The sequence below is a fragment of the Magallana gigas genome, chromosome 7 (assembly GCF_963853765.1).
Source record: "Magallana gigas chromosome 7, xbMagGiga1.1, whole genome shotgun sequence".
NCBI lineage: Eukaryota > Metazoa > Mollusca > Bivalvia > Ostreida > Ostreidae > Magallana > Magallana gigas.
The window spans coordinates 6,185,825-6,208,741 of record NC_088859.1 but is presented as its reverse complement, the minus strand read 5'-3'; the positions used below and the strand labels follow the sequence as shown (position 1 = coordinate 6,208,741).

General features: G+C 33.1%; 2 protein-coding genes across 2 annotated transcripts; both read left to right on the top strand.

Annotated features, from left to right (window-relative positions):
• Positions 1-13,709: 13,709 nt before the first annotated feature.
• LOC136270350 (uncharacterized) lies at positions 13,710-16,675 on the top strand. Its single transcript, XM_066067806.1, has 5 exons — positions 13,710-14,150; positions 14,933-14,988; positions 15,504-15,581; positions 16,009-16,095; positions 16,481-16,675. The coding sequence occupies exons 1-5, from the start codon at positions 13,730-13,732 to the stop codon at positions 16,673-16,675; spliced, it is 837 nt and encodes a 278-aa protein (XP_065923878.1). The 5' UTR covers positions 13,710-13,729.
• A 1,384-nt stretch (positions 16,676-18,059) lies between these two features.
• On the top strand, positions 18,060-22,551 carry LOC136270234 (uncharacterized). Its single transcript, XM_066067237.1, has 3 exons — positions 18,060-19,263; positions 19,480-19,675; positions 20,227-22,551. The coding sequence occupies exons 1-3, from the start codon at positions 18,202-18,204 to the stop codon at positions 21,318-21,320; spliced, it is 2,352 nt and encodes a 783-aa protein (XP_065923309.1). The 5' UTR covers positions 18,060-18,201; the 3' UTR covers positions 21,321-22,551.
• Positions 22,552-22,917: the final 366 nt, after the last annotated feature.

Sequence of the window (22,917 nt, the reverse complement as noted above, 5' to 3'; positions counted from 1 at the left end):
GAAAATAATTTTACTCTCTCTCTCTCTCTCTCTCTCTCTCTCTCTCTCTCTCTCTCTCTCTCTCTCTCTCTCTCTGTTGTATACATGTATAAGTACAATAGTTTGGACTGATAGAAAATACAAGATGCATGTATTTTTTCTATTAATACCTGAACACTTATATACATGTATCTTAGATTTTCACACCCGACAGGATGCAGTTAAAAGATAAAACCTGTGAATTGATGATCATATAGTGCAACAGCAATCTTGTATAAGTCATTAAATTTGAACCTGATAGTGAACATGAACCTGTAAATATGTTTAAACATGTTTTATTCATGAAACATTTACAAAAACTCTTTATTCAGCTTTTAACAAAGTAATGGTAATGGTAATGCATTACTTTTCTCATGTAATGGTAATGTAATGCATTACTTCAAGAAAATTAAGTAATGGTAATGGTAATTTAATGCCCTAATTTATGAAGTAATGGTAATGTAATGCATTACTTTACAATGTAATTCGCCCCAAGCCTGTTTCATAATCTTGTCATAGATAGTTTTTTTTTATAATTTATATCATTTTATTTAGTGATTTCCAAATTATTTCATATTTAAAAAGCGAATATGTACTTAGAAATTTTGTTAAGTGTATATGATATATGGTACGTACAACTGGAAATTAAAAAAAAAAAACAATTATAGTTACAATTCAAACTTTTGAAGAAACAACATTCTTTTAACTGCTCATAAAAGTAAAAATCTTCTTCCATCAAAGAACTCTGAAAAATCTCGTTCCGTTTTGTGCAAACGTGAAAGGCAGTGACATGGCATTCAATTCAATTCATTTTAACTCAACCCGTCAACGTGACAGTACATGGGGTACATTTATTATTTATAAATGTATATGTTATAAGGCGCCGTTTTAATATTTTTGAGATAATTTTGGTCTTTTGTATGGAAAGCGTTAACTGTACGCCAGTATAATTCCTTTATATTATGCGACGCCATCATGTTTTAAGGAATTCCATTCAATATTCACAGCTAATCGCAAAAAAGGAGTGCTAATCATTGTATATGTGTATACCCTGGCCAAAATGAAATCGGGTTTAGAATTAGGCATACATTATTATTCTTAACATGCATCTACAGGTTTGAAAAACAATTTCTTACAAATTACAAAAGTTGCATCACAGAGAGAATTCATTAAGTTGATAGTAATTTTATGTAGGTCTTATTTTCTGATATCAGAAAATGCAAATAATTTTTTGATATCAAAAAATCAACTTTAATTCTTAACAAAAAATCTATTTTGTGTTATCAGAAATTTATTTTTGATATCAAGAATTCGAATTTGTGATATCAAGAATTCGAATTTGTGATATCACAAAATATATTTTTTGATATCAAGAATTCGAATTTGTGATATCAAGAATTATTTTTTAACATCAATAATTCGAATTATTGATATCAAATATTCATTTTTTGATATCAGAAAATACCTATCAAAAACACTTAATAAATTTTTACATTAAATAAATATTTAAATAAAAAACAACAAATATTAAAATCTCTGTAGTTCAGGAATTTAATTTTGGGTCAAGGGAGTATTCATTAAATACATGAAATTCATTCGCCATTTAATTTGAATTTCTGATATCAGGAAATATAATTCTTGATATAAAAAATAGGTCTGAATTTCTTATATCAAAAAATCATTTTCTGATATCAAAAAAATCATTTTCTGATATCAAAAAATCGAATTTCTGATATCAGAAAATGATTTTTTGATATAAAAAAATTGATCGTATTTTCTGATATCAGAAATTCCAATTCTTGATATCAAAAAATCATTTTCTGATATCAGAAAATACCTCAAAATATTAAAACGGCGCCCAATAATATGTGGTGTCAGAGGTAAAGTATAAATTATTGAAAAAATGAGAAAAATTTACAAATATTTGAGGAGGACAAACTGATTTATAAATTTCATGTATGAATAAACAGGGTGTTTTGAGGTTTTTCAAGTTTTAAAGTAGACATTAATTCACAAAATTCAAAAGGATTTGGTCTTGCACAAAATCTAGGTTCTAAGTAATTTTGTCTAATTATATTCATACATGAAAAAAGCTGTAAAATCTAACACAAAATGCATTTCATCGACGATTTGATTATTATTACACAATGAGCAACTTCTTTCATTAAGAGGAACACCAAAGCATCTACCAGTTTCCACAGTGAGTCGGTGATTTGACGTTCGAGATTTAAATTCACAACAGATTGTTCATCCCAAATGTTAAAAAATCCACATTTATCAAAAAAAGAATGCATACAATCAAAAAATCAAAGTACTGAAGTACTGTCGGGAGTTGATTTTATTGATTATTATCAATTTTAAAATCAACGATATGTTATTTTGCCTGGCAAGTAGTTTCTAATCTGTATTTGAATTACGCACATTTTTGTAATATGAATTCTCGAACTTCTCCGACAAGAATTTCGAGAAAACCCCATATGAATCAAGTTGTGTAATATTTAAAGATAGAATTGATTCCTTCAAACTGTGTACCAGTAATCGTAATGTTTCCAAAAATTGTACACGTCTGGATCCAAGCAATATAATTAAAATTAGACGTTATTAGATTGGGATCCAAGCAATATTGAACTCTAGTCTCGTTCAACCAGACGCTCGGCTTTCTCCGTTAATCTCCGACTACCAAGAGAGACTCTCTGCTTGTCGGAAATTTACGGAGACAGCCGAGCGTCTGGTTGAAAGAGACTATATTGAACACTGGCGTAGGAATACATACAACTACAAAAAACAATTAAATTGTTCGTACTATATAAAATCTGACTATTTTCAAGGTATTTATAAATAAGTTTCTTTTGAAAATCAATGGTACAGCATACAGAACACCGAATTTATCTATTATTTTCAATGTGCTTAGGTCCAAAAACTGTTTCACTTTCGGTTTGCCAGAGTAACTGCATAGGAGAGTTGATTAAAATCAACTCCCAACTAGTACTTGATTCGTTAAAATTGAAAATTTGAACACCTTTATTCGTCATTTATGTAAAACATATTTACATAGCGAAGCTATACTAGTATTTGTGTTCCACTGTGCTGTATCTATTTAGAAAATAGTTGGTTAGCATAAAATAGATTTGAAATCTTTACATAAAAAGTTTGCTTGTGAATCTATACTACTATATTAAAATAATAGACTCAATTTTTGGGGCTTTAATACCGTTAAATCGGAAGAGTACTGTCGTTTGTTTTATATTTTTTAAACATCATTGGTACTTAAAGATTACCAATTTGTTTTTATTTTTTCTCAATCAAGCTTCACTAATTTATAATCAACGAAAATTCCTCAAAAAATTCCGGAAATCATCTGAATTTTTTTGGATTTTACAATCTTGCGCATGCGCATCATTCACACTAAATCACGGGAGGCTCTTTATTAGTATATGTTTCCACACATCATATTTGCATGGATAAACTCAGAAACAATAATACAAATACGTGGAAATTTTCATTGGAAATTTGGTATACATTCTGTTCATCAACGAAAATACGGGAGATAACTAACTCAGTGCATTTACTATGTGAAATCCCGAGAATTCCGAATGTCAACATGATGTGTAAAAAACGTTGGTGAAAAAATGTTGAATTCTTCAATAATATCAATTAAATTTTCTAATGAAAGGTGTAAACTTACACCCTCAAAATGGTTTGTTATGAATAATTTGACTGGTTGTTTTTGTTCAATACAACTTCATTAACTTTCTCCAAAATAGTTTCGGAGCGATTCTGCGATTTTCTGCTGTATACATGTACATTACGGGTATATGGGAGGCATTTTAACTGTGCTGAAGACCTGTCCCGTATGGAGGGTAATCGTGTTCAGAAATCCAGACATGTAAACTTGTAAATCCGAATATGTAATCGTGTTGGTGTGTAAGTCTGAGTATGAATATGTGTAATTCTGACCGTGTAACCTATACAAATACAAATATTTTATTGGCACAAACACAATTACAATAATTGGCAAAGGCCCAATGGATATATAAGAACATCATTGTATGTTTACAATAATTGCATGTACAGTATATATATTTTTACTGATCTATAAGATCAGTTTAACATTTCCTTAGACTAATTGACATCTGTGTTCAAAGCAGTCATTAATGAATTTAACAGTAATATTTAAAATAGTATGTATAACTCGGGCATAAACACGTGTAAGATTTGACTCACTTCCTTCGCATGATGCACAATTCGTAGCTTTATTGCTTTCATCAGTTGATTAAACATTCAACCTTTCACACTTTCAATCCGTAGTTTCTGCATTTGTATCTTCAGACTCGGCAATAGCACATCTGACATAATACATATCGACAAATGAAAAGTCTACAAGTTTGTCGAATTTTGATATGACCTTATATGGCAACTGCTTTGCTGCGGGGAAACGGCATGCCGTAAGCGCCGGTGTAATGAAGTATAATGACCCCCGTAGAATAATGACCGGGGGTCATTTTTCTACGTAGAATAATGACCCCCCCTAGCTGAAGAATAATTGAATTTTTCTGAAGAAAAAAGACCCAGGGGTTATTTTTCTTCATGTTAAACATGAAGAAAAATGACCCCCATAAAAAAATGACCCCCCCCCCCCCGTAAACATGAATAGAAATTGGTTACCCCGTATCCAAGATATGACTTTGAAGTTACTTTATTTTTCACTCTGTTCAACTGATTTTGAAATTATAAACACCGATCTTGTAAATAAATCGCTGTACTTAGTTTTTCCTATCCGTAGCAAGCACACGTAAAACACTCTTACATTGTCACAAATTGATTGTTAACAGTTACGTTACTTCTCTTGTCGACAAACGACGGGAAATGACGCATATAAAGAAACATTCATACACAATGAGGATATTGTGTGATACTTAACGAACAATAATCATGAAAGAATAATCGTTGTAATAATATAAGCAATATTCATTGGTGAATGAATTGTCAATCGAAGAATGATACATGTATATATCTTTATGGAAAAAAAACAAAGGGGGCAGGTAACGTAGAAATATGAATACTTCTTATTTACATTTCTTGGGGAAAGTTATTTTAAAAAAAAGCATTCTGCGTTAGTTTTGTTTTCTTCTACGTAATATATGAACATCATTTGTTGTAATGTTGTATTTTTGATCATGGATAGACTTTATTCTTTTAGAGCAAATTTGTGAAGAGTACCTGACTATAGTAAATCTTAATAGATAATAAACACTGATCGATTATAATAAGAAAAGATTGTTTCTAAAAGCGTAAATAAGAGGTTAGGACCCATGTTAGGGGTTTATATCCCGCTTGATTTTGATCACACGATCTTTATTGTATCCAACGCTACCAATGCTCATACAAACTATTGATGCATTAATCATCGTGGTATTAAATAAACTTACTAAAGTATGCCGAGGATAAAGTAAAATATAGTTTCTGTACGAGTACTCTCAGTACTTTGACGATTTTCCTTATTAACCGTTAACCTCTACTGGCGTAATGGCTCTAAATTCAGCTTGGTTATAATGCCTAACAGTGGAGTAAACTTTTCATAATTTTGGTTTCATCATTAATTCTGAGTGATGCACTTGTATACCCAGCAGTTTGTATTGCGGAAATCATCAATGCAAGTATAATATTCATGAACAATATGAAGAATATAGAAGATGCGACGGCGAAGCGCGAAGACAAAAGTGTTAAGTTGCGAAGGCGAACAAGTGATACTACTACCGCTTCTTCGTCTTTGCAACTTCGCACTCTCGCCTTCGAATCTTCGCGCTTTCGCCTTTTAGCTCACCGAGACGAAGTCAATGGGAGCATATGCTATACCCCTGGCGTCGGCGTCCAGAGCCGGTTAAAGTTTTAGTTCCAGCTCCTGTATCTAAGCTATTACTTGTCCTCTCTTCACCAAAGTTACATGGAGGATGCATCTGGACCTACTGAATCTGGTTCCTAACTTTCAGATGCTGGAGGAGGTTAAGGTTTTTGGAGCAGGTTAAAGTTTTTGTTGCAGGTGCCTTAAATAGCAAAATCTAAGCTACTGCTGGTCCGTACTTCACCAAACTTGCATGGATGGTGTGTCTTATGATAATGATACACCAGACAGGCTTGAGTGCTGAATCTGAGCTATAGGTTTCGGATGCAGGAGGAGGTAAAGGTTTTTGTTGCAGGTGCCCTCTAATAATAATATCTTGGTGCGTCTTATTATAGTGATGCACCTGACAGGCTTAAATGCTGAATCTGAGCCACAGGTTTCGGATGCTGGAGGAGGTTAAGATTTTAAGAGCTGGTTAAAGTTTTTGACACAGGTGCCCTCTGATGACGATATCTTAGTTAATACTGGTCCTAACTTCACCAATCTTGCATTGATATAGTCTTATAATACTGATGCACCTGACAGGCTTGAATGCTGAATCAGAGCCATCGGTTTATGATTCTTGATGAGGTTAAGCTTTCTGGAACAGGTCACATGTTTTATAGCTAGATAGATAGCTTGCATAGTTGATTTAACTATATTATAAATGAAACGCAGAGGTTGCTTCAGATGCAGAGCCTGATCTCCATTATCAAGGATGCTAAGGAAATCTCCTACCTCACTCAAACCTGCTTGATAGATAGATGTTGTTGTTATTAAATGATGTAATAGGATCCCTATGATATTGTGATATTATAAAATATCGTATCATACGATATTGTATAATATGATATTGGTTTATATGATATATTATCATATCACATTAAATTGTATTTTATAAGATTTTAATATATATTATTGTATCATATGATACAATGTGTATAGTATGATTGTATTATATGATATTTTACGTTATCCCATGATATTGTTTCATTTGATATGATATAATGTTTATCAAATTATATTGTATCATACAATACAATATCATATTATGTATCAAATATGATACAGTATCATACAATACAATATCAAACTATAATGTTTACATTCACTTTCTTTCCCTCTATTAAATTGCATTGGTTAATTTTAGTGATATTTACACACAACACAGAAGACTTAATCACCAAATCTGGTGCGTATGAATACATTCAGTATTTCTTCAGTATTTCTCGAAGAACAAGAACTGACTCTTCTCGCGACTTCAAACCGGATAACGACCTGATATTATACTTATTGTATTGATTATCATATGAACATATGATTAACATACAATTTTTTAACAGATGATCATGATATACGATATTGTTTCAAAACAGAATCAATGAATATCCAAGATCATAAAGGATGGTTTTCATATGATATGATAAAGGTGGTCTCATAGAGGCGATGCCTCATAAAGGTGATGCCTCGTCTCGGTGAGCTTTGCAATATGTGATTACCTATGTTTTATAATTGCGGAGCTCTCCATCGTTTATAGGGTTCCGAGGCATATTTTGGAAATTTTATTTTTATAAAATTAATAAAATAAAATTATCCAGGGGGATTGGGTCCGGACTCCCTCTCCCCTTTTACTGCGTGAAATTATTAATATTGAATTTTCCGGGGGCGGGGGGGGGGGCGGACCTATTATCCCCCTCTAGATACATGCATGAGCAAGGAGTGTCGCATAATGAAATTACATTGTTACTGTGTTTGGTCCACGGTAAAGAGACGGCTGGTAAGTGACAGGAGTCTGGAAGTGCATATGTACACATTATGGTGGACATTAAATTTTGTGTGGAGTAGATAATGATTAGGCATAGCCAGCACTGGTAAACATATATGTTACATGTACACATTAAAATATTTATAAACATTCATAGATGGCCTAGCGCATGTGTATTAATAATAGCATGGATTAATCAGAAAACCTTAGCAAGTACGGTGCCTATATTAAATTCTATGTAATCGACCGAAACTTACTGAATGCAATCAAAAAAGGCGAAGGCGAAAGTGCGAAGATGCGAAGGCCAGAGTGCATGCAAAGTTGGGAAGGAGTGATAGAAGTATTGCTCCTTCGCCTTCGCACCTTCGCATTTTAGGCATCACATCTTCGCGCTTCGTCGTCGCATCTACGCACTTTTGCTCTTTCGCCTTCGCACTATCGCCTTTGCAACTTGGCATCTTCGCCCTAAGGTCGAAGTGGCCCTATCGGAACACCATAGATATATGTAAATGTAATTGTTAAGATGACAACCATACCCCGATGCAATACGTCAATATCTTGTTATAACGGAAGGACTTTTATTTTCTAAGATATACCCCTTCTTTCACTCTAAGTTTATTTGAATATGAATTATAATTTCTGTTACTTTCTGTAATCTTCAGCAGTAAAAATTACAATAGTGTAAAGACTATTTCACAAATAATAAAAAAATACACTGAAAAACTTTAATCTACAAGGGGGTCATTATTCTACAGGGGTCACTTTTCTTCATGTGGAATGTGCTCATTTTTATGAAAATGACACTTATTCTTCAGTCAAAGGGGTCATTTTTCTACATAGAATAATGACCGGGGGGTCATTTTTCTGCGTAGAATAATGACCGGGGGGTCATTTTTCTACGTAGAAAAATGACCCCCGGTCATTATTCTACGGGGGTCATTATTCTTCATTACACCTGAATGGATAAATCATAAACATAATATTCATCTTAACTGTTGCAATAAGCTTTTAATGAAGGACACTTATCTATCTTCTATCGAAAATACCGGTATTATTTTTAGATTTTTTTAAAGGTATGATTGAAACTGGACCAAACAGGAAGAGGGTCATGTACATAAAAATCGTCGCCGATGTGACGAATGCGCTAATTTATGTAATATAATTCTCATGGTATTGTATGATAAGGGTTAAAAAGAAATGCCTAATATCTTATTTCTCTAAAATAATTTGACATGTAATTTAAACTGGAATATAAGTAAATGCGGACTCTTTTCTAGAAATGAGACGGATCAAGAAATTTCTTAAGGGGGTAAATATAGTTTGAGCGGCATGAGGTTCGGAGACCGCCGTGTGGTCCCATGTTCTACGAATTTTTAGAGAGAATTTTTAACCGGGTTTTTCGATTATTGAAAAAGTGAAAATGGCGGGCGGGTGAGTGGCTGCCAAAAAGGTACCCTTATTCTACCGATAACTCCTCGTACAGTTTTTGAGATAGGAAATTGTTCTTTTGCATAACACTTATACATAAATCAGAGGTATGCAAATTGCTAGGATTTTGATTTCTGGTAATTTGTCAAAAAATATCAGCTGTTGAACTTAGTCATTTTTGGCAAATACATTGCATATAGAGTACCCATTTATTTGGATAGGTAGTATTTATCAATTCAGGATTGACAAATGGATTATAATATGGATACTGTTCACATAAAAGAAAACCCGGTTTGCTGTTACATTGACAGCTTTTCTCTTGTTATTTTTCTGAATTAGTTAGAATAAACGACCTGCAAAGATTTGGTAATTTTTTGCGGAAAAATAAAATGTATGTAACTATACATGTATTTATACTTTTTTGGAAAAATTTCCAAGATTTCTCAGTCGAAACACCCCTGTTAGCTTATCAGGTTTAAATACAATGCTAAAAATGTGATGTCTACGGAGATTTTGTATTGCAGCAAGCCCGGATGATAATGTTGAAAATTGTGCGATGTATTCCGAATGGAGAAAATATGTAAACATTCCCCATTATAAATCTCCGTAAGGAATCTGTTTTTATTCCTGTGAATTTTTCCGAGTGAAAGATGATAATGTGTCAAAGAAATTATCTTGAAAATTATCCGATTCAACTATTTCAATTGCACTTCTTTCACAGGTATGTGTATTTAAATTAGAAAATCGTCCAAATGTGCTGCATAAATATCATGGGACAGACTATAGTTGCTTATGGCAAACAGTACATGTTCACAAGTGGCTGTAAAGCTGTATTATGATAGCTCTCCGGGATTTTTTTATCAACCAATTTCACAATTGAACCGACATTCAGGACGTCATGCTAATATTCCGTAATAATTGCTTGAAATTTTAAAAAATGCCAATTTTCACCTGCATGATAGGCTTTTTTCCCTACATGTTGCTGACAATGCAAAATGAAACATTTTTAAAAATAATTTATACACATTTTAATTTCACGACAGTTAACCTTACTTTTGGGATTTTTATTTATTTATTTTTAAAGGGTGCTTCTTACATGTATGTCTCATATTAATCAAAATCTCAAAACCAATATATGTCTTTATATTCTTTGTTTTTCTTATCGATAACTTTCCGAAAAATAGTACATTCTAAGACAAGTTGTTCTCCAGATATATTATGATTATAGACCATCCTTATATTTTTTTATATATTTATTCCGTCCCTATTCCGGCGATTACAGCATGCCTTTACCTGCAGCTAGCCTTTTTCTATCGGTGACGTCACTGTTTCCATATATGGTCATGTCAAAATTCGACAAACTCGTGTAGACTTTACATTTGTTGATTTGCAACATGTCAACCATGATATTTCAGAAAACAAAAATACAAATGCAGAGACTACAGATAGAAAGTTTGTATTATAGTGGCAAGTTACATGTAAATAACAAACATCATTTTACAGCTGCAAATGCCAATTAGCATCTGCAGGAAAAATTAGATTGAAGGCCTGCGGGGTCAACTCTAAAGTGTTCATTCCTGAGTTTTATAGGTTACACGATCAGAATTGCACATATTCATACTCAGACTCACCCAACAATACGATTACATAGTTTACATGTCTGGATTTTTGAACACGATTACCCTCCATAGTCCCGAGACACAGTTAGATTATATTAACTGAGCAGAGTGTAGTGAAACTAATAGCATTATTGAAGGCTTAAAGCTTGGTTATGTAAACGTCAACAATACAGGGTGTGTCGATGTATCTATTTCGTAAATGTCCGATATCATATGTAATGTTCACCCGTGCATGCACGGGTCAAAGTCTAGCTAGTACTTGCATTATTCAAAGTAACCGAATTATTATGAATTAATGCACGAACTGAACCAGGATGTAATTAAACCTTCAGTAAGGAATTTGGTTCAGGGCCAGTATAAGGCAGCTTACATAATACCTATTATTCAGAAGGTTAGATCGAGGCCAAAGAATGCTCCCTCCCATTTTAAAAAAAAAATAAATAAGATCATAATGATATCTTATTAGTGATGTCGGTTGTCCTACACTGGGTCATTCTGTACATTTGTTTAATGTCTGAGCAACAAAACATGTAAAAACAATTCTCGTTGACTTTAAGACAATTTTCTATGATTTTAATAAGCATAAGCCAAGCAGTTTGTCTTTGGATTTCTGGGAATCCCTCATTTGGGTTTAAAATTTGTTAGAGGTGACCTAAATTTAGAGAGCTTTGAAAAACCCTTAAATAAGTTCAAGTTGAGCTTCTTCAACAAATATATGTTTTGTTACATAACTCTCTTTATCGGACCTTGAATTGAATTACTGTCACCAGCACATAAACTACATATGCCTTCTACAGATTTCCGAATAAGCGTATTTTGGTCACTTTGTTACCTATTTTATTTCACTTTGAAAAAGAATTGCAAGGTACCCCTGCATTCAAATATTTGGAAGCCTAACAAACGCCTGCAAGATCGGCATATATTGGGTGTTTATCTTGGTTGTCTTACTCTAGTTGGTCTAAGTACTAGATTACAGATTTGGAAATGTTCCTGTTAATTATAGTTACTGTTTACCTTTGTTATTTAAGAAGATATTTTCAGTGCTAAATGGGTGATTATTTTTTCAAATCGAACACAATTCCCGTAAATGTCACTGCTCGTTTACAGAAAAGGTAAAGGAAAAACATTTCTGCACACCTCTGATGTTAAGAACGAGTAATTACGGAAGAAAACTTTTCACCTTTCATTACAAAATTTCATTAGGTGTCTTGCAGTACCACAGAGCTGCGAAATAGACCTTGTTTTCCCGATTTTCTCTTACGAAACAGGGAGATCGCTTTACTTGGTATACCGGTATATTTTAAGATAAAACTACAACCAGATCCATATACAATAAGAAAACACGTGTAACATGTGTTTGGCAATTACTCAAAACTGGGAAATCGACTTCGTGCGAAGAATATTTTATGCAATATCTTATCTAAATAAGAACATTGCAATAAAGTCCGGTTGACCAGCATACAAAAAATATTCGAAAAGTATGGAACGCCATAGCTGCTTTCAGGTAGCTCGCGGGTTTACCTGCTTGAGAGAAAACCTACCTTGAAAATTTGTCCACGTGATCAATAGGTTTCAGGGTTTTATTTTAAAAAATTATTTGAGATTCGTCTGCGTAGTAATAATGTAATCGTGATTCAAACACAGTGTCGCTGATAAAATAATGCAACGCCATTTCAATGAAATATATAGTAAAATGCATATCTTAGTCAAAAACCGCATTTTAAAACTATGCTTCAAACTTTTAAACGATCTAGACGAACTTAATTTTACTCAACACACTAACAGAAGAGATAATTTTGAATCAATTCATTAAAAAAAATCAATATGTGTTCTCGGCCAGTTTTTCGCAAAACAACTTTAAAGATTTAAAAGATTTCACAAAATCCTATATTTTCATCACGACGTTAGCCCGACGTCATCAATTTCTTTCGTTTGAGAATCAAAAAATGAAAATGCGCTGGTTGGCCAGAATAGCCGATTAACACATATAAGAACATGCAAATCCAATCAAAATTATAATGAATGTTTTCGAATGCACACATGCAATTAATGTAAGGTTTTGAAGAGAGGAAACTTGGCTACTTTTCTTTTCATGAAACTCAATCAGTCAAGCATGCATTCATTGCAAAAACAATTACCATACAACTATTGGCATATTAATAAGTTTGTAATCGTATACGATAACTAGCTAAAGCCAAAATAATTTTATTAGTTATATCGGTATTTGAATATACAGAACGACCAAAGTTAATGCATACGGTTCAATTTTTTTACCATGTACTTGTCTAAACATAAATCAGATTAAATAGTTCCAACGCACACTCATACCTTATATAACTAAATGCGACAATGTATGTCACATCTTTAAATTTTTCGCACTTGATAATTATAAATGTTTGTATAAAGTGCAATTTAGCTTTTTAAATTATTTCATTTTATGTTTTTAAGATCATTTGTTATTTTCAAAAGAAATGTATGAGTTTGCTATGACGGTCAACTCTGTACGCCGAATCCTATTGTGACGTCAGCAAACCCGCGAGCTACGTTAAGGTATGGTACGTCATAATACATGGTGAGATTCATAAAATAAAGGGTCGTTTCTGTGTTAAGTACTGCTCCGTGTAAGAGTCAGGCAGGCCCTATGCAGGCATTACACACATTAAATTTTAAATTTGTTAATTTCTTTTCAATTGTCATTCAAATTAAACCTCTTTAACTTTATGAATTAAAAAAAAATCATTTCTTTGGTATATTGTGATATTCACCCCCAAGGTAAATAATGGGTTTGGTTGAATTTCTATAGAATATCATTAAAGTTCACCCATTTTAAATTAATGATATTTACAAAAAGCATTCAAAGAAATTGTTTTTCATGATAAAAATATTTTTATTTTTATTTTTGCTTTCATATAGATTTGTTAATTTTTTGTGTTTTCTCCATGCTATTAAATATTTTGCTTCTAAAGTTATGTCCCTTCTCCCAATTTTAACCACAAGAGTTATCTCCCGTTTCCCATAATGCATCGGGGCATCAATATGGCAGACTTCATTGAAAGATGCTCTATTAGTGTTTATTCCTCAACTTGTTGTGATTTTTCACCTCTTCATCCATCAGAAACAAATTTGACTAGATTAAAAGACTGCAAGAGAGGTATTGTTTCACATCTAATCAAAAATGGAGTTCGATCTGGTGTAAAAGGAGAGGCTGATGTGTTCAGTGAAGCAGATCTAATTTGCAAGCGGGTGGGACTCTTCACTGTCGAGGAAACATTCACAGTTTGTCCCTATCACAGAGATTTTCTAGGTATTCACTGGCGTCCCAAGACCTCTTGTCAGTATCCTAACCATAAGGGAACTGCCAAACCATATCGGAGTTTTAACTCTCGCATGTGTAAGCGGATGATTTCTGAGTTTGGAATTTTAGTGCCAGTCGGTTCTGGTAAGTTATTCTTATTCATCATGTTTATATTCAGCAAGATTTTTAACAGAAGCTATTTAAATTCTAAAATGAGACACAGTAACAGTAAAATATCTCGCAAGAGTTAATTAAAATTTTCATGACCCTGCATGGACAAAAACTGGGGGGGTTCTACATTGGTCTATGTACCTGATACAAGTACATATACATGTATCAAATTACATGTATTTTCATATCTGATTCAATCAGTAGATTTATTTGATCAGCTGATGATTGGTAATTTAAATGCTTTTATACCCGCATGTATTAGAATTTTCATCAACCATACATTATATGATAAAACACATTTTTTGCATGTACAATTAGGAGGCCCAGATGGTATATTTGCTGAATCCATCAGGCAATACTTATTCAGAAAAACTGAATGAATTTGGCATCAGGCATACAATGCTCATAAATGTCCTCTTCATATCAGAAGTGAAGGTTGCATATACAATGAACTGAGTAAACATGTTATCATACATACAATGTATTACAATGGTTAATTAAACACGCTCACTTTAGCTCTCACACATATATACATATAAAGATATATATAATTATAAACAAGAAAATAAACATTGAAATGTTCATCAATGTTAAAAAAAAGCTAAAGAACACTCTAGGGATATGATAAATCTGTCATTTAAAATTTACCTCTAGAAGTAAAGAAGAGTTGTAAGTCAATTATTATGATGGACTTATTATACAGAGATATATTTTTAAAAAATGATAAATTTAATACTTTTCTCTTAAAATTTTAGGAATATGCAGAAAATGCCATGGAGATTACTTGAATCTTCCATCATCAATAGGAGAGGTAACAAATGCAATCTTATTTTACTACTGTTAATTTCCTGTTGTATAAAATAAGTTACTTATCCATAGTTGCATAATAGTATATGAATGTGAGTTAAGGCAATTAAGGCATGGGCATTTTTAATTCACCTAAGTCAGATTAATTACCTATTACATGTACTTTCCGTTTTTATCCGTCGTCATGCTTCATTGGATGTGTGTTATCAATAAGGCTGGGCTCTATTGATTGTACATGTTACATGTATAATGAAAGGTCATGAGGTTGGTAACCATTGTATTTATATAAGTCCTAGTGCCAAGCATCATACATGTATGCACAAAATATCAAATCCATGCATTTTTCAGTTTTTGAGATGTAAGGGGTGTTTCAGACAAAGACTCCAGGTAAAGTGATCTCTAAGTGTAAATTGCTCTGCTCAGTAGGCAACACAAGAATATGTAGGTCTGTGTACTGTGATAAAAAGAAATGATTGTATCCAAGTTTAATTAAATTGTAAAATATATTATCTTTATTAGGTTGAAGTTCCCATAGAAGACAACAGAGAACATACAACAGACTCTCTCAAAAACCAGAAGTCTTCATGTACTGATGCTGTATGTAAAACTCATGTCTTGCAGTCAATATTTTGTTAATTTAAAGTGTTTTGAACCTTTCAAGTTGTATTCAACATGTATGGTATTTAAAACCACATAATCAGTGATATCATATGTACATAACAATGTATACTACATCAAGAAAAGTAAAGGGATAAAATTATGCATTTATAGAGGCTGTTTCAGAATAATTTCAAATTGTATATTTTGCCAATGATGAAATTTGAATCAGCAAGTTCTGCATGATCATTAAGACAGGCATTTAAAATTGCTTCATGCAGCTCTGACTGTAGAGTATTGAAAGGCCTAAAAAAAAGATATTAATTTCTGTATTTGGCTTTTATTTATGTGAATTATCAAATGAATATTCTTGCTGCAAATGTATGATTTCATTGCTATAACATTTCCATCATTTTTTTTTTCTCAGCCTTTGAATGAAACAAATGATGAAGCATGGACTTGCAGACTCCGTACAAGACAGACAGATAATTCCATTTATGAAGACTTAGTACTGGTAAGTGTTGAATGAATTTAATGAATTTCATGTAAACACCAAAAAATCTGAAGAAATACTGTAGTTATACTTCTTCACATACATTTACATTAGGAGAGGCAGTCAGACTGTAAAGTGCATCAATTAAAATTGTAAATGTCATGAGAGTGAAAACCTTCTCCACACCCATATGAAGAGATTAGGAAGTAGTGGCCATGAAAAAGAACCCCAAATTGTTACATGTGCTCAAGTGGGTTATGTGGATCACATGTCAAACAAATATATATGTTGCAAAAACTAAAATTTGCTGTCTTCAAAGTACATGTACATGCATAATATGCATGTATACATTGTAGTACATGTAGCTGTAATTTATTAATGTACATAACTTTTGATTTTGTAACAGAGTGATAGTCAAAGCAGCGCAGTTTGCAGCCAAAGTTCTAACTGGAGTCAGGAAGAGGAGGCACTTCCCCTTCAAGAAATTCAGTTGGCTGATGTTAATGCAGCCATCAACATCATAAGCCAAGGTCAAATTAGTCCTCTTCGCTCAAGACTAGGCACAGACTTGGTGGATGTTAAAGAACGAACTTTAAGGTGACTAAATTACACTAATGTTTTAAGATTTAACTTTTTTTCTTGGATGAAAATAATACGAGACCATCATTGTTTCCATGCACAATAACATTTGTTTATTATATCCCCTGCAAACAATAATGGAGAGGGGTTATAGGAATCACCTTGTCCATCTGTCTTTGCTGGGCTTTAACTTTGTAATGGAGATTCAGTGATATCTCATACTTGGTATAAAGAATTGTTTATAACCTGAGGCTGTGTAATGAGTATGCCCCAAGATCATTCTACAAGTTCAAGGTTATTTGCAAAAAATGTACTGTCTACAACTTAGAAGTTGATACTTGACCAGGGTTGGCAAAAAAGCGGGAAATACTCATTTTTCCCAGGATGGTGGGAAATACTGGTAATTCCCGGGAATTACTGGTATTTCCCGGGAAATACTGGGAAATAGAGTACAACTACATATTATAGTACTTCATACTTAGACATTAGTCTTAATCAAATCTGTAGGGATGTAGACAATAGTACACCTTGTCAGATTTTTGACATTTTATAAATGTTCTTTGATTTTAACAAGTTTTGACTGCCCAGTAATGCATTGGTTATCTTCTTATGAATACTCCAAACATGGTTCATTCATTGACAACATTGTTATTTTGTTTTTAAGACTTGTCAGGTATAGGTGAATCTATACAGTTATCATAAACATGATATCAAAAGTTCCATTTTCTGGTTATTTGGTGAATGTGAAAATGGTGCAAGAAAATTGTGAAAAATAAAGTGTGATTGTGTCACTACCTCAGTATGCAACACACCTAAGAAGAAGCCAATCAGCCCCAATCATAGTATATATCTCCCCTAAACAGGAGCACAAAACTGTCAAGTGTCATTTATTATAACAACATGTGTGATTATTTAATTGTTTCTTGTAACACCTACAGTAATTATAACAGTTTATTTTGTGCTTTGAATTATAAATCTGTAAAACAGAAAACTTGAAGTTCAAAAAGCTGGACTAAAATTTGTACTTTAGCAGCTATATAGAAGTCTTTGGGAATAGGTGATTGGTGAATTTAAGATTCATAAACTGGCAGTAACTTGACACAAAGATAGCTTATGACTTTAGGGTTGTCATAATCTAAGCAAAGGTCATTTTGACAATTTCAAGGTTACAGGCAGAAAAAAGTGTTAAATTTGTGTTTGATGTATAATTTTCTAATTAATGAACATTAGTTCATTCTTCACACAAAGTTTAAATGTGTCTTTAAGTTATGTCCAAATTTACTCAAAGATTAGTTAATTGTGAGCATGCCCACAATGCCTCTGGTCTCATATGCACAGGTGTAGCTTTTGTCTATTTTGTGTCATGCACTCTTAACTACCTGTATCTTAATTGTTTTTGTAATTATTAGGTACTACAAAAGGAAAGCAGAAGAGACTTGTACAGCTCTGCTAGATGCGATTGCTCCTCATCAAGGACAAAGACTTAAGAGAATAGTTTTACCAAGTTCAGAATCTTCTGATGATGACCTTTTCAATGTTGTTGGTGAAATGTACCACAATATCAAAGATGCAAATTTGAAATGTCAACTTTTGTCCCTGATAGTACACAGGTGTTCTAAGGCTGAACTATTGACAAAATTTCCAGAGATTACAAAACATCAGATAGACAAAGCTAGAAGACATGCTTTTGTATATGGTCCTGGATCAGATGTTCAACTAAAAGCATCTTCTCAACACAGAGAGAGAATCAATTATGCTAAGTTACAACATGCGGTTGAATTTTTCAGTGACCCATCATTCAACGAGATTTCATCATACACTACAAGGAACCTAAAGCTAGATTCTGGAAACACTTTACTAATTCCTGATATAGTTAGGACTATGATCCATTCAAATTTGATCAAACTTTACAATGCTTATTGCACTAGTATCAACTTTGAGCCTCTAAGTGAGTCGACTCTATATGAAGTGCTAAATGCATGCAGTGCCTCAAAACGGAAGTGCCTGAAAGGACTTGATAACATTGCAGTTGATGGTTCGTCAGCTTTTGACAGTCTGAGCAGCTTAGTAGATAAGCTTGATGAACCTCAACAATGGAAAAAAGAAATGAAGGAGAAGCTGTTTAATGCACGACTGTACTTGAAGACTGACTACAAACTTCACATCAAGCGAGAGGATGAATGTGCTTTCCACTGCTTACAGTATGCACTGAGTGACCCCAAGTCAAGCCTTCTTGGTGTTACATGTGATCATGAACATAACCAAAACTGCAGCAGATGTTATATATTTGGTGAGGCTGTGACAGAAATCCGTGAGGTCATCATAAAGACTCCATCAGAAGAGCAAGAGGTATTTTTGCAGGATTTAGAAATGTCCATTACCCAAGTAGAAGACTGGAGATCTCATATTGTAAGAACCGTGAATCAGGATGATGGAAGAATAGACGTTCTGCATGACCTGAAGAACAACGAAGTCCTAGTGATTTTAGACTGGGCAATGAAGTACTTACCACAGATGTACCGGGAGAAAATGAAAGACTTCTTTGGTCAGAAAGGTGTACACTGGCATGTATGTGTTGCAGTTTTCAAGGATCAAAATGGAAGTTTGGTGGTAAGCTAATGTATTAATATTACTCTTATACTAAGTAATTAGCAAAGGTCTGTCAATTGATTGTCAGGGTTTTTTTGCCTAAAGTGTTAGATATACTTGTGTATAAAATGTGTATGGCATTTGAAAGTTTTGTTGTTTATGTTTAGAAAAAAAATGAAACTGTCTTACATTATAGGTCCATGTACCTTAAACAATTTTACTCTTTTGTACTTGTAGCACAAGACATTTACTCACATAATGGATTATGTGAAACAGGACTTCTTTGCTGTTCTTTCATTACTAGAACATACACTAGTAACCATTAAACAACATATGCCAAACATTACGGAAGCTTACCTGAGATCAGACAATGCTGGGTGCTACCATTGTGGGCAGATATGGCTCTCCATACCATCATTGTCAGAGAGAACAGGTATTTTGGTTTTTGTTTTAATTTCTGCACAGTATACAAATACATGTATATTGTACAATGAAAGCATCTTACATAGTTGTTGCTTTGGAATTGCTTTTTGGATGTTGTTTATTTTTAAGAAATGAGTGTTTTTCCTTGCTTTTTGGTAATCATGATTTCATCAATCTTAAAAATAAGGTTCAAATGTTTAAATTTCTTTTTTGTAGTCATATATTATCTGTTTGAACATTATGCAAATGAAAGTCTTATGTCCTTTAAAAGAACCTTTGAGAATGTATATATATACATTCATGTATATAAAAGCATTGAATTGTTATTTTTGGAAAGATGAAGTATTATAAGTGCAATGGTGTGTGCAAACAAACTGAGTAACTTTCTAAATAAAAGCATAGTTTATCTTAACCTTTTGACCTTCTGTACATGTTATGGTGTTTAGAATGCTTTCCACACATGTTATAAGCAAAATACATGTACATGTGTAATGTAAATGTACTGTAGTTATTAATATTATAAAAAAAAATTATTTGTGACTGTGTATTTTATTATTTTAGGTATTACTGTGAAGCGTTATGACTATAGTGAAGCACAGAGTGGAAAGAGTTACTGCGATGCTAAAATTGCTCATATGAGGTCAAAGATGAGGATATTTTCTTCAGAAGGTCACAATATATGTACAGCAACCCAAATGAAGGAAGCAATTGATAGTGGAGCAGGAGTAAAGGGAACTTGCATTGCTGTTGTTGATGTTGATGTCACCAAACAAGAAGTCACAAAACATTCATGGAAGGGAGTGAGCTTCATATCGAACATAGAGTTCACATCAACAGGAATTAAGACATGGAGGGCCTACGGAATTGGAGAGGGGTGCTTTAAGGACACAGAGAGTCTTCAGAAACTAGGACAAACCCAGTCGGCTACCTGTCTGAAAATCATCAGCGACTTTAACTATCCTGAGAACCATGGTAAAATTCATCTCAAGACACCAAATACAGATGATGAATCAGGATCACATGATCGGTCTGATAGCATATCAAATGACGAGGAGGAGTGTGAGAACGAACCTACTGGAATGAACTCTAAATTGTTCTTTTGTCCTGAATATGGATGTGTGAAGTCATATCAGACTTTTGGTAAACTTAATGAGCATCTGCTCATTGGGAATCATGTGTTCAAAAAATTGTCAGAATCTTCAAGTGATAAAACAAAGAAACTATGGGCAGAAACGTGCAACAGTGTGCTGACAACTACTCGTCCTAGAGTTGAACATGAACCAGAGGCTTCAGACAGTGTGGATTTGCCAGTTCGAGGATGGGCTTTGAAGAAAGAGAAAAGATACAGCAGATTCTCTCAAAAAGTGAAGGATTTCTTGACTGATTTATTTAAGAAAGGAGAGGAAAGTGGTAGAAAGGAGAATCCCACAGCTGTTGCATTAGAGATGCGGAATCTGGTGGAAGATGGAAGGAAGAAGTTTTCACCGTGTGAATGGCTACAGCCAAGTCAAATTTCATCCTTTTTTTCACGACTTGCTGTAAATTCCAGTCAAGCAAATGTGATTTGTGCCGAAAAGCTTGGATTAGATGACAGTGACTTGCTGAGTGTTCTAAGTGAACTTCAAAATGCAGAAGTTTTTCAAAATATCACTTGAACCTAGTTCATACTTGTCAACACAAATCACATTTGTTTGAGTCAAATTTACATCCTAAGATATTTATATGGCATATCCATAACATAGTGTGGTCAAACTTAGTAATGCCATGTTGTTGATTTTTGTTTTGGATGTTATTTTCCCTTAGGCTTCTGCTGTGAATTTTGTACATCATCATTAGAAAATCCTCCATTTTATCTCACCCGATCTGAAAGCTCTATTGTGTTTTTCTGAGCAAATTTTGTTTGGAGTTGTTGGTTTGACCTCTTCTCAAAACCACTGATGTAGAATCAAATTTGGTTAAATAAGGACCCATGGAGATAGGGTGGAGTCTTAATAGAAAACAAAACATACAGGATAAAAATCTAAATGGAAGACAGATAAGAACTTAGTATATAAGTTGTTTCTGAATGCTAGACTTTTTCTCTTTAAATTGTTGTTTTATTCTCTGGTTGATTGTTAAGGCCCTTAGGCCTCTTGTTTGGGATTGCATCAAAAGGTAAAAATAAACAGCCTTCTATTAATTTTGAGGTCAATGTAAATGGCAATTCCTATATACCAGTAATAATATATGTTTACTCATGACATCTGTATTTTTCTAATCTTTTGTAATTAAACTTTATGCAATAATGCTATACAATTTGCATAAGATCTCTATTAGGCAAAAAGGTCAATGTCAAATGTTGCCATAGCAACCAATAATGTCACTTATTTATGATTCAATACTTTACTTTTGCTCTGTATATCATTTCTTTTTTAATTTAGTGGAACTATCAATTAATAAAATAATTCTGTTAAGGGGATAGAGGATTATATTCAGAATGTTTAATGTTAGAAATTGTCGAAATACGTTAAAAACGCCTTTTTTCCCCCAAAGTGTGTTTCATCAAAAAACGGAAAACGCAGAATTTTTATTTGATAATTTACATATCCTAAGGTTACAGTTTCTGAATTCATCAATGAAATTATACACACTGATTGCTTTTTCATGAATTTCCACTTAAAAGTAATTAAAATTTAGGCATTTTTGAGAATTGCTCAACTGGGCTATTTATAGATTTCAAGAATCAGTATTGCTTAGAAACATTAAAAAAAACCAAAACTTGAATTGTTGAAATAAATACATTTTTTATTATAGTTTTTGAAAATAACAAAAATTTCTTTATGAAATTTGCAGTGATTGATGGATTTTGTGTTGAAAATACAGTAAAATTGTAATTTTCCTGCACATTTGTTTGTTCTTTCATCCAAGAATGATATCCAGTTGGTTACCATAGCAACGATTAACAATGAAAAAAAAAGTTATGTTCAAAGCTTAAGTCTGTGAACATACATTACATAAAAATGATCAAATACATTTTTCATCATGCACATGTGCCACCCTCTGCCTGAATCTTACATAGAACAGTACTTTAAAAATTGTCACCAGCCTTTGTTATATGGGGAAAAGTATATAACGTATGGTGGGTAACACACATTTTAAAGTGCCTCAATTACATTAAACTGTTTACAGCTATTTTTTCATGGTTGCAAAAGCACGTTAAATGGTGGTAATAATGACATAGCTAATAGAACGGATTACCAACTGGGTCTAAAC

Excerpts from the sequence above, each read along its gene's own strand:
- LOC136270350 (XM_066067806.1), top strand. The coding sequence starts at position 13,730 with ATGCATCGGGGCATCAATATGGCAGACTTCATTGAAAGATGCTCTATT. Across the intron at positions 14,151-14,932 it reads TTTAGTGCCAGTCGGTTCTG|GAATATGCAGAAAATGCCAT; the intron begins GTAAGTTATTCT and ends TTAAAATTTTAG. Across the intron at positions 14,989-15,503 it reads TTCCATCATCAATAGGAGAG|GTTGAAGTTCCCATAGAAGA; the intron begins GTAACAAATGCA and ends TATCTTTATTAG.
- LOC136270234 (XM_066067237.1), top strand. The coding sequence starts at position 18,202 with ATGTACCACAATATCAAAGATGCAAATTTGAAATGTCAACTTTTGTCC. Across the intron at positions 19,264-19,479 it reads ATCAAAATGGAAGTTTGGTG|CACAAGACATTTACTCACAT; the intron begins GTAAGCTAATGT and ends TTGTACTTGTAG. Across the intron at positions 19,676-20,226 it reads ATCATTGTCAGAGAGAACAG|GTATTACTGTGAAGCGTTAT; the intron begins GTATTTTGGTTT and ends TTATTATTTTAG.